Below are 12,500 nucleotides of genomic sequence, written 5' to 3'. Positions count from 1 at the left end.
ATGTACATTGTTGAACATGCTATTCCATAGGATTAGCAATCTGCTTCTTGCACTTTTCAAGCTATGAAAAGATCTTTTCCATGTCTTGTCCTACCAGTGAAGACAATGTGATGTCTTGGAATGCTGCTCATGAAATCTGTTGAGCCTAATTAAAAAAGGGCACAATTTGTGCAAGTCCTAAACATAAGCATCTCATCATCTTTAGCAGTTCTTGTCAAATGAGCCCAGGGTTAGGGGTGGATCTTTGCTGTTTTATCAAACTGGCTTTTAATCTGCTGTTTCGGAGGCAGTGACAATGGCACGGTTTGTTTTTGCCTCCATTCCTTAAACTACATTTTTGTTTCATTTCATTTACTCAGAAACGAATTGTATCTATTTAGACTTCAGGGTGAACTATTTATACAATGAAGTAGAGTGATCATTCAAAACAGAGTTTGTAATTGAACATCTGAACATCTATGAGACGTAAAAACAAACTTGTGAACATGTGAACCTGAAGTATAGCAAATCATAATGCTGACAAGCATGAAAGTGAACGAAATGGGTCATAAATATGAAGTTTTCACTATCTGAATGATTTTCGGTTATATTAAAGGGACATATTGTTGAAAAATCCAAAGCTATCTCTCTTCATGGTAATAAGTAATGTAAACAATCTTCCCACTGGTGAGTTGTAGTACCGGTAGTAAATTGGGTTTTCCAGGAACCAGTTATTATTTTAAAGCTAGTACTGGTAACTTCCTAGGTTCACATGTACCACAAGTAATGGAAGATTCACAGAAAATGGAATTTGAAATTTTATGCTGTGGCATTTGAAGGAAAATTAGGTATTTGTAGACAAGTATCATTATGTTCTTCTCTTTAATGGTTAATATTCCTTGACAGGCTTCTAACCGTTCAGATAGTTTGCGTCCACATTTTTGTCCTTCTTTGTTGAGAGTTTCAATAGACAAAGCAAAATATATATATGACCGACCAAATGACCCACACTACAGTATTTTATGTTTTCTCCTGCCCTTACCATTCCAGAAACAAAACACTATTTATTTTTGTGAAATAGTTTCTTGTTGCTGGTGAAGTTGCAAATTTCCTGTGCTTTGTCACCTTCAATTTTATTTCCCAATCCCCCTGTCCAGTCCGCAATCTTCCCCCACATCACTCGATGTACCACATCTTCAGACAGTAATTAAAATGCCACAACTTGAGCAATGCTAGAGAATATTTTCAAAGCATGTTTTGAAAACGAATAATTCAACTTAAATTATTGGAGTACAAGAAAACTCAAAGGAGTGTGATGCTAAAAAAGTAATGTGTACAAAATTAAAGAATACTGTTTAATATACATATTTATATTTTTAAATCAGAAGAAGCAAAAATTGAAGTCGTTAGCAAGTTAACAGGTCAATAAGACTATAAGGATAAGCCTTAAAATTATTTTCAAGAATAATAATTATTGTTAAGACTTCACAATCTTAAATAACTCTCTTGGAAAATTACAAGATGACATGCACTTTGTTTGGGGTGAGGAGATTAATATTTTTTATTAATGAAAGTAAAAGGCAACAATGAAAACCGACCGAGCTAGATCTCTCTGTGCACCACTAGCTGAAGAGTGTGGAAGGGATGGGAAAGAATATGGATTACTGCAGCTGCAAGTCTATTGAAATAAAACACAGGTCACATTCCACAGGTGAGTGTACATGTCACCGTGCTGCAGACAAATAAACAACACCAAAAGTGTCTGCTAGCGCTAATCACTCAACAAAAATGTTGTTTCAGGTCTCGGGGAAACTTTTGGCTTAGTTGTTGATTATTGGACCAGCGACCTCTAGTCTTGACCTGTATTTAACAGACCCGCCTTTGTTGCAGCTGTCACACGAGTCAACAGAACCACATACAACTGCTAAATCAACCACATCAATAATCTATGAACCCTGTTGCACAATTTTGTAATTTGTAACAATCTGACATGGTGCAAACACTGAACAGCAGTAACAATACTCGCGTCAAGGAATTACAATGGACCAATTTCGATATATTAAAATTCAGTCCAAAACAAAAGGCATCATCTCGAGGCTCTGGGGAATAAACTCATACAAATCCTTATATTTATTCCCCAGAGCCTCGAGATGATGTCTTTTGTTTAGGACTGAATTTTAATATATCGAAATTGGTCTATTGTGAGACGCCAAAATGAACCAAAACGTAAAGGTACGTACGAAATAAAATCACTTAATTACCGTTGCGTCTTTCAAACACCATTATATCCTTCTATATTATAGAGCGATCGCTATGCCAGAGGCCGTGAAAAGCCAGCGTAGTTTTAATTGGAATCGAGGCCTGATGTAGATCATCGTACAACGTGAAAAAACGGTGAATTATTTTTGACTGTTATGCTTGTTAATTTGCAGCTGCTTCTTACGGAACAGCTACAATTTTGAAAATGATTTAAACACGAATTCTGTTCTTCTTCTGGCTCTCCTCACTAGCCGCCATCTTTCTTTCGACATTAAACCAATCAGAGTTTATGTGAGAAAAGCACCAATCAGCGATCTTTTTAGTTCACTGTGTGCCAGGGTCTTCTCAAGACCCGCCGCCATATTGAAAGCCGAGAGGACCCTGGGAACGAGGTTGGTCAAGTGCTTAACGGAAGTGATTTTGATTGGCTAGTTTTTCGGAGACGCGTAACGTGCTGTGTCAGTAATGTTTAGATTCTTGCAAGGAATAATTATTATTAGTGTTATACATGTAAGGTTAGTATTATAAGTTACACTAGTATTGATAGAAATGCTAGTATTTGAAATTAAAAACTATATTAACAATAACCTGATTACAATTTATCCTAAGCATTTAACAAGAGATGACACGAAACTGAAATAGGACTTTGGGTATGTTGTGAAATCCCATGGACTACATGTGTATCAACACAGAAAGTTCAAGCACAGGGTTGTATATAAGAGCCGGCAGCCGGCGAAGTTCGCCGGCTTCTCTGTCAGGTTTCGCCGGCTACTTTCATTGTTTAAAGAGTCAAGACATGTAGAGGAGATGATGTTTATGAGGTCTAAACTACTTTGGCTCAATACAAATATAAATTTGCAGTGCCTATCTTTTCTGAAAACACATAAAAGACTTCTGACTCAAGGGCAGTTTAAAAACGTTATGCTTGAGACTTTCGTTTTGAAAAAATCTTGCTGCGGTGGCGGGAAAGTAGGAACAATATGATTTGTTGTCCGCCATATTGGATTTCGATATCTTTAAAGGGAACCTCCACTAAAATAACAAAATAATTTTAAACCACAGAACATAATGTTTACTATTGGAATTGCTCAATCTTTTTCCAATGAAAGCGTTTGTATTCAAGAAAAATAAATACCAAAAACGCTTATTTTGGCTTTCAAATTTCCCGGGCGCCGCCATCTTGAATAATTGTGACGTAACTTGGTTGCCCTATTGTTCCAGAACAATCGCTCTTTGTATCAGAACAATAAAGCAACCAAGTTACGTCACAATTATTCAAGATGGCGTCGCCCAGGAAATTTGAAAGCCAAAATAAGCGTTTTTGGAATTTATTTTTCTCGAATACAAACGTTTTCATTGGAAAATGATTGAGCAATTCCAACTGTAAACATTATGTTCTGTGGTTTAAAGTTATTTTGTTGTTTTAGTGGAGGTTCCCTTTAAACAGCCACCGATTGTATCTTACAGGAAGGAAAAATCACTCAAGGACGTTTTAGTCCGCGCAAAACTTCCTTTAATCACGCCGCAATCATAAAAAAAAATTGTAAACAAAGAAGCACTTTCAAAAATTTTGTTCTCAAACCAGAAATTTCTTTACATATGATGTTCTGCGAGCAACACGCTCAGCCTGCGTTCACTCATCTCTTACCACAACTCAACTGAGGAACAAAACTACCCCCTGATCATTCACTAACCGCTCCTTCGTTTTCACTTCGAACCTTTCAGTTGATCATTTATAGCGAACGTAGAAGCTGAGGACTCGTAGACTTTATTTAAACACTTGAACGTAACGCTCCTCTGAGTTAAATTCTACTTGCCCGCGTAAGTGCTCGTCCTCTCGAGGGCATCTCTACGGTTCAACATGACAACGGATCTTTATCCAACGTCACTCTTGATCAACTCTCACTGCTTTACGGAACTCCTAAACTCTTTGGAAAAAACTACATCACTCTTAAACCGCTCGAGTGATTTTCAATTTTCGAAATTACTACAACCAAGTTCCGCAAGCATATTTTCCCGCTAATTACACAATGGAACGAATGTGTGTCATCTTCACACCTAAACAGGATCGAAACATCCTTTACGCCATTGGCCAATTAGTATCCTCCAATCAGCTTCTTTATTTAACAACCAATCAGAAGCCTTTGCTGGTCTAGTCGTTCAAGTATGTGCCATGTTTTCAAGTGGCAATATTTGCCAGGCTCGTTAGCTCCAGCAAAACCACCAAAAAGATACAATAACATATCACTCAACTTTTTGTTTATAGGGTTGTATTATTGAAATGTCGCTTCGTCTTTCTTTGAGTAACATGGTTTTCATAGTATAATTGCAGCTTGATTCATCCCTCTAATGTCTGAGTTTCATGGCCCAAAATGCCAGGAAATGCATTTTCCGGCATTCACTTTTCAAAAATTTTCCGGGGGAGCATGCCCCCGGACCCCCCTAGAAGCGATGGGCTATAGCCCATCGTATGGGTCCTCTGGACCCACAACCGCCTACTTTGCAAAAAACTCCGGCTACTTAAAACCTTAAAGAAAACCCTGAAGCACATGACTGCAAACATTTCGACAGCCACAACTAAAAAACTGATTTTGCTCAAATTTGTCCAGATGCACACTGTAGCCTACTATGTCTCCAGATGCACTGTATTTTTTTTTTTTCAAAGTTATGTACATCTTTTTTTTTTTTTGGAGAAAATATGGATTTAAGAATTCCTGTTGAAACTGCTATTTTTCCACAGAAATTAACACTCACTTTGCTCTCAAACTTTGCTCAAAAAGGCAATTTAGATCAGCTAAAAACCTCCTGAAAGATCTTCTGTGTTATCTAGACATCTGGTTATACAATTTTTGTGAAATTAGAATCTTGTTTTGCACCAAAAATAATCATTTCAACTTTAATTGAGATGCCTGTTTTTACTTGAATGAAGGTATCCTTTTAAACCATATTGTTTTTTTAACATGGGATAAAGCTCCAAATCTAACAACATTTGCATGTTTAACTCTTTTGGTAACTTTCTTTTGGTAACTCTTTTGGTAACCCCCATATAAGCTTTCTAATGATATAAACATTTCTTTTGGCAAATATATATGCATGATATATATAATGTCACCAAATTCATGTATTTTTCACATTCACCAAATTTGAAAATCAAATCAGTTAGCCCTTGTTTTTTTTTTTAATAGAAACCATGCATCATGATTGTCATTAAGATATATTGCTGTTATGTACCACAAACTACATGTAGAAAAATTTTACCAGAATGTTGACGGTTTTTTTCCTTCCCCCGAAATAATTCCAAACTAACGTCTTTGACGACCTTCCATACTGGCCTCTGACCTTTCTCAGGCTTTTTTGACATCTTCCCTCACTATATGCACAAGAAAAGAAAAATTGTTAAAACTAGGTCAGTGTTTGTTCATGATGTAACAAAAAAAAACAACAATATTCATAGGATATCAATCAGGCACTTCCTCAACTATAGAAAGTGTGATTTTTTTTAGAAGATTAAGCCATAATGGGATTGGGTGCCACGGGGGGAGAATAGCATGTATAGGTCGGTGTACCACTCCAGTGCCTAACATTAATTCCTCACTGGTGAACAAGTTCAGGGTAGCAAGCAGATGATTGTTCGTGCCACTACAAGAATGCAATAGTGGCTGGGTATTCTAGAATCACTCCATTTTAGATTATTAGTGTATGATATTTTCGTAACATTAATGATCATGAAGACCATAAATTTTAAGCTTCAAAGCCAATTCTGGAGCAAAAGAAAGCCTAAAACATGTATTTCTGCGTAAAACTGATAAAATCACAAAGTGGCTATTTGTACGGGACCCATACACCAACCCACACTTGCTATTCATACAAGAGTCTTCTTAGTATGATTGTTACAGGTTCAATGACACTCAGAAAGTCTTACCTTTTCATAAATTCTTTTATATACATGTACAGTTCAGCTATCGAACAACGGCATTGATGCCTCTTTAATTTGACAAAATACCTCCTTTGTTCAATGTCACCAGCCATCTGACCTGCCTTGTGTTTCTCGCATTAGTCTGGCACCCATTTCAAAAAGCACTGAGATAAACAGTTATTTATGTGTAAGCACCCACTTTAAAATGCTTAGCTTTCAATAACTGCATGGCTATGTCGTTCAAGGTTAGGGTTAGGGAAGTGGCAAAACAAGTGTACTCGAAGAGGACCCACCTTGTTTAAGGGGAGGGGTGGTATACAAGACACCATTTACCTGATGAAAATTATTGACCTGAATACTGAAAATGAGGCTTCTACAGGAAGTCAGCACAGCGAGATTTGAATCTTTTCGTCAGTGCTTACTCTTGACAGAGAGGGGGTTAAACAACCAAGAGACCATCTTTTAAGGTGGGAGGGATGGGGTACAAGAAGATACCACCATCTTTTTCGATGTATGGTGGGTCCTGTCCATGTACAATTGTTTTGACTATTTCCCTTAGAACCTGTAATAATCATTCTATTAGAAGAAAATAATTTATACATGTAGGTCAGTATATGGGTCCCATAATAGCCACTGCCTATAGATCGTTTCCACTGCCTCACAACAAAAAACTAAATTCTAAACCGTTCGATGAAAAAGGGAGAGAAAAGGAAGTCTTATAAAAGACTAATACATAAACAACTTCTCAAATTCTCAACTCTGTGTGGTACACCATTTTTTAGTTATTGGCCGAAACGTCCTGGCACAAAACTTTTAAAGACCTACCTTCCACTGACAGGGTGACCCTATTTGACAGAATAATGGAACGGCAGAAATGTGGAATACACCGAATATTCTAAAATACGGAATATATGGAATGTTCTTAAACACCGAAAATATGGAATATTTTGAAACACAGAATATACAGAACATTCTAAAACACGGAATATGCATCTAATATTCTAAAACGCATGATGAGAGGAACGTTTTTTAAAAAAAGGATATAAAATAAAATAATACAGTTTTTGCCTGTGAGTTCTCTGGGTAAGATAACATAACTTCGGATGATAATTTTGTATTTCCTCGCGGCAAAAGATGTGAAAATGTGTTACAGAGAAGAGTTCACCCCTGGGCAATATGTGTCCCCGCTTTCATTTTTGTGCCTCTTGGACTGTGCCAAAACATTGCAGGCACACTCTCCCACACTCAGAGAAGGAAAATTCACAGAGAAAGGCGATCCTTAAATCTATAATAAAGCTTTCTCAACATGATCGGTCCAAGAAACCAGATCAAAGGAATTTGAAGCATTTGAGTCTATTCAAATCTACTAATCAGTGCAATGTGACCGTTGGCATCCCAACGCTTGGCAACAGCACTGAAGCTCAAATTCAGCGAAGGTATGGGGACATCCCTAGATGAGGTCACAGGCCTGCAGCTAGGTGTTGCCTGCCTTATCAATGTTCTTGACTCTCTAACTGGCGATCAAGAAAACATCTCGCAAAATGACTCCTAAAAACAGCTTAGAACGACCAAAAAAACATAACGCAGGACTTGGTTGACACTTTGCTTGTTCTTTCATTGAATTATTTGCTTTCAAACTTTATTGCCAAGCAAATTGCAACCGCTGTAATGTATTTATCTTTCTACAGATCAATAACAAAAACACCGACAGAGGGTGGTCCGCCTGTGACATATCATAACAACACCTTCTAGGGAAATCGTGTATGAATAGACCTAATCGGCTAACTCAATGTTGTACCCAATTCAAATCTCCCGGGACTAAGATTCTTTGTGTTTTGTATTTGCAAGATAATATAACATTCATATTTAAATGATATGGAAATACCTGGAACAAAACGTTTTATTCCCAAAGGGTTTGAATTGGGTACAACATTGAGTTAGCCGATTAGGTCTATGAATTAGGTTTTGTAGCAAAGACCTTAAAAAAGGCACTGACTTAGCAAATCAGCTTGTAAAAGAAATGATAACAGTTTGTACATGTCTTAAAGGCAATTGAGACACTTACCATCGTCTTTCCACATTTTTCCTTCTCTTAGTGTGGGAAAGTGCGCCTGCGATGTTTTGGCACAATCGACAGAGACCGGAAACCCGCAAATAGGCACTGGTCATTGGACATTTGTCGGGTACATTTGAGGTTTTGACTAGCAAACGATCAGTCTGACCAGACAGGCTGACCAGGATCTTCTGTTACAATACGAAATAAAAAAATATATATATTTGCACTCAAGAAAGCCAAATGCGAAGGTGGCCTTTTAATATGTACATGTATTATTATGGCCATAATGCATAATGGCCAAGTTTCATTTTGATTTGTTTTCATTTGCAACTTGTGTTTCAGGTCATCTTACTAGTAATGTTATGCCGAAAATGTAAACACTCCCGTCCATATTCATGCAGTTTGGATTTCAAAGTTTGCACGAGGTGTTCCCCAAAAACTCATTTACATTGATTTAAATTAAATAACACACAATGTACAGTGAAATCAACAAGGGTACTGTTCCACAAATGCATGTTGTTTGTGTTTGCATTGGACTGATAAGATTTTATGACCAGTTTTACAGCGAATTTTCAGGGACTCAAAATACATTCCTCACCGTGATTTCAATAACTAAATTAGAAAAGTTAACATTATTCAGGATTTGAACAAATGTATTTTGTTCGACTAGAATGGCAAAAAAAGGAAGCAACAACGTGAGAATAGAATGGCAAAACAATAGCAGCAATATTGCCAAAACAGCATTGGGCAGTGCACGCATGTTTAGATTGTTTTCATTGTCATGCCACAAAAAACAAATTCGAAACCGTTTAATAAAAGAAGCAAACAACTTGAAATATATAAACCACTTCTCCAATTCTCAGGTCTGTGCAGTACATCCTTTCTCAGTCATTAACTTGCCGAAGCATTTCACACAATGCCGCCATGTTGGTGGACTGTCCGTGGTCCACCAATATGGTGGCCGGTAATCAACGAAAACACCTGGAGTTCACTTTGCCACAAAAGCGCTTACTAGTTTTGCTCATGAGATAAAGTACATTTGTTTGAAAACATCTTGTAATGTACTTGAAATGTTAAAAACTTCTGAAAATCATAGGAAGAGACATGCTTTTCAACCAGCTTTGTATTGTGATTTCACACAAGGTGACAATTCGGAAATTCAAAATGCTGTATTTTCGAAACAAAAGAGTTTACCGAACTGGAAAAAAAAATTATTTTATTTCTAGCTCATCTTCAACCCTTGTTTAGATAAAAATTCAGAAGACCTCGCAATTTTTATTTTGTAATTTTTTCATGTCACTGTGAAAACCATCTTGACACCAATTTTTATTTCGGTCAATGTAAAATGCAGACTGCAGACCAGGGGTAAAATGCAGACTGAGGTTATAACGTAACTGTTGAAAAAGCCCAAACCCCTTAGAAATGCTAACCTTAGGCCTAATTGGGCCTAAAACAATATTTAGGCTTAACTGTTAGCATTTCTAATGGGTTTGGGCTTTTTCAACAGTTACGTTATAACCTCGGTCTGCATTTTACCCCCGGTCTGCAGTCTGCAGTCTGCAGTTTACACTGACCGATTTTTATTTCGCTAAAATTACAATGTCAAAAATGTCTAATTCCCCAGTCAAGTCACGATCGCTTCCATGAAAACTCCATTGACATTTATTGATTAAATAACAGAAGCATCTCTTTAGATTTTAAATGCTATAATGTAAAAGCTGAAAATTTCATAAGTGAGCTGAAGTTAGAAGACAAATTCAACATTTAATCATAGTGGCAGAAAAATGCTTTATGAAAGTGCGAAAAAAATCAGCCCATCTTAAACAACGTTTTTGTTCCAATTCGCTTAAAATAAATACTGTGTAAAGTTTTCACAAATTAAAAAAAAGAAAAACAAGACAATGAAAACGAGACACCAAGCAATTTATAAAGTAGTCTGCCACAGGCATCCCACTTAATAAGTGTGGAAAAAAATTTTTATTCGACCAGGATAGCTGCAGGTCAGGTCAAACCTTGTCCCTGGTTTGACATACATGTATGACAGGCTTATAGCAAGAAATTGTTTGCAGGCTTAGAGAGGCACAAAAACGGAAGCAGGGAAATATATCGCCCAGGGGTGAACTCTTCTCTGTAACACATTTTTTATCTTTAGTCGCAAGGAAATGTATTTAATTATCATCCGAAGTTATGTTCCGCCGACTGGTTCGCTCAATCGAGAGCGGACTGGACTTCCATGCAAGGGGTCGTGGGTTCATATCCCCGGCCGGACCAACACTCAGAGTCTTTCAATAACTGAGGAGAAAAGGCTGCCTTTGTAACTACATCTGCAAGTGGTTAGACTTTCTAGTCTTCTTGGATAAGGATGATTAGCCTGAGGTCCCGTCTCACAGCCCTTGTTCATTAACTCTTTGGGACATTAAAGATCTCACACACTAGTCAAAAAGAGTAGGGGACAGAGTTCCTGGTGTTGTGGTCTGACGTTGCCAGCATGTGGTTGGCTTGGCAGGAATAGCTTGAAGGGTTTCTGTGTGAATGAGACCGCAATTGTGTATAACAGCCTGAAGTCAGGCTACTTAGCCAAATGCTGGAGCTTCACTCAAAACTCAAAACTTTCAAAACTCATCCTACCCAGACTACTTATGGGCAAAAAAACATATTATTTATATCCCTTTTTAAAAGACTTTCCTCTCATCCTGCATTTTAGAATATTCTGTATATTCTGTGTTTTAGAATGTTCCATATATTCCTTGTTTCAAAATATTCCATATTTTCCGTGTTTTATAATATTCCATATATTTCATATTTTACAATATTCCATGTTTTCCGCAATTCCGCCGTTCCACCACTCCGTTCCATCATTCCACCCAATAGGGTCACCTAACCGACAGGCTTATCTACCGTTTGTTTTGTTGTGGAAATTCGCATTGCTTATCATAGCAATCTGATTTGATGAATTTCAGCTTTGACGGGATTTTCATAAATGAAAATTGTTCCACGGCACACAATGCCTGTAAGGTGCAAGTGGGCTTTCGAGGTGCCATTTTGGTGTACTAATATTAAATGATTGTACACCAAAATGGCCGCCGGAAATCAACAAAACCATTTGGAATTTGCTTTGCTATGAAAACGCGTGCTTTTCAGTCATGAGCTGATACTCATACGCATCAACACAATCTCTTAAGATCTGCCACGTTACAACTGTTGAAAGTTTAAAAAAAACGCCTTTTTTTTTCCAACCAAACAACCACTAGGCTTATCTTGGTGTCACGCAACTGACGCAAGGCGGAACTCGGAAATTAAAAATGCTGTATTTTCAAAACGAAAGACGCTACAGCTCTAAAAACTTGTAAAAGATCTAGATTATATTCAAGGTGGTTCAGGTAGGTATTTTGCGATTTTCATTTTAGAATTTAATGACGCCTTTGTTTCCAACCAAACAGCCACTTGGCTTATCTTGGTGTCACGCAACTGACGCAAGGCGGAACAAGGAAATTAAAAATGCTGTATTTTCAAAACGAAAGACGCTACAGCTCTAAGAACTTGTAAAAGGATTTAAATCTCGATTATATTCAAGGTGGTGCAGGTACATATTTTGCGATTTTCATTTTAGAATTTAATGACGTCACGTGAAAACAATCAACAATTAGTTCATTTAAAACGCTTACCAAAGGTTTACGAGGATTTCATAGTATTTCAGTCCGGCATTGATTCCCTTTTCATCTGCTTCCTAACTTAGCGAAACAATTCATTTACAATCGGAAACGAGGAGAACTGAACCTTCCTTGGACGCAGCAAAAAATGAAGCATCCGATTTAGTTACCAAATTTGGTAATGTTTGAATGACAGTTGTCATGGCAAGTGGGTTGCCTTGTTGAAGAATCGGTCACGCGCTTTTAATGGCAAATCTCACTTTTTTCGGGTTTTGACCGTGATTGATGTCTATGTCATCGTGCACACTGTCCCGGGACACTGTCACTGTAAGTCACTTTGTACTTCAAATTAAAGCTGCTTGTTTTTCGTTGGATGCTGTTTGACTGTTGACGGAATCGCTTGAGCAGACACCGATAGGTCAAATTTAGACTTCTTTTTATGTGAGATTATCTGCAAAGAAAAAGGAGATCAAAAGAGGCCCCGAAGAGGAATGTTAGTAATTAATTTGTCACTTCGACCGCTTTTAGGAACACCGCAACTAATGAGGAAATAATCTAGAGGTAGGTGCAATTATTGGTAACTGATAAATAAATCTCTTCATTCAGTTAAAAGCCAGAACATCTTGTTTACGGCATTTGT

The 12,500-nt window shown here is 37.4% G+C and overlaps 1 protein-coding gene across 3 annotated transcripts in view; it reads right to left on the bottom strand.

The window, feature by feature from the left end:
- Positions 1–12,020, bottom strand: part of LOC137988822 (E3 ubiquitin-protein ligase DZIP3-like) — a 25,367-nt gene extending 13,347 nt beyond the window's left edge. Inside the window, exons 1-3 of one of the 3 annotated variants that reach the window (XM_068834775.1) lie at positions 11,876–12,020; positions 8,220–8,398; positions 5,497–5,608 (exon numbers count right to left, since the gene is read on the bottom strand). In XM_068834775.1, the coding sequence (XP_068690876.1) occupies positions 5,497–5,599 (103 nt within the window). In that variant the 5' untranslated portion in view covers positions 5,600–5,608; positions 8,220–8,398; positions 11,876–12,020. Of the gene's footprint in view, positions 1–5,496; positions 5,609–6,160; positions 6,319–8,219; positions 8,399–11,875 lie in introns of all 3 variants that reach the window. The other 2 variants (XM_068834776.1, XM_068834774.1) reach the window with 2 other exon arrangements.
- Positions 12,021–12,500: the final 480 nt, after the last annotated feature.

The sequence above is a fragment of the Montipora foliosa genome, unplaced genomic scaffold (assembly GCF_036669935.1).
Source record: "Montipora foliosa isolate CH-2021 unplaced genomic scaffold, ASM3666993v2 scaffold_429, whole genome shotgun sequence".
Taxonomy (NCBI): Eukaryota; Metazoa; Cnidaria; class Anthozoa; order Scleractinia; family Acroporidae; genus Montipora; species Montipora foliosa.
The sequence above is the reverse complement of the archived record's forward strand: the minus strand, read 5'-3'. Positions and strand labels throughout refer to the sequence as shown.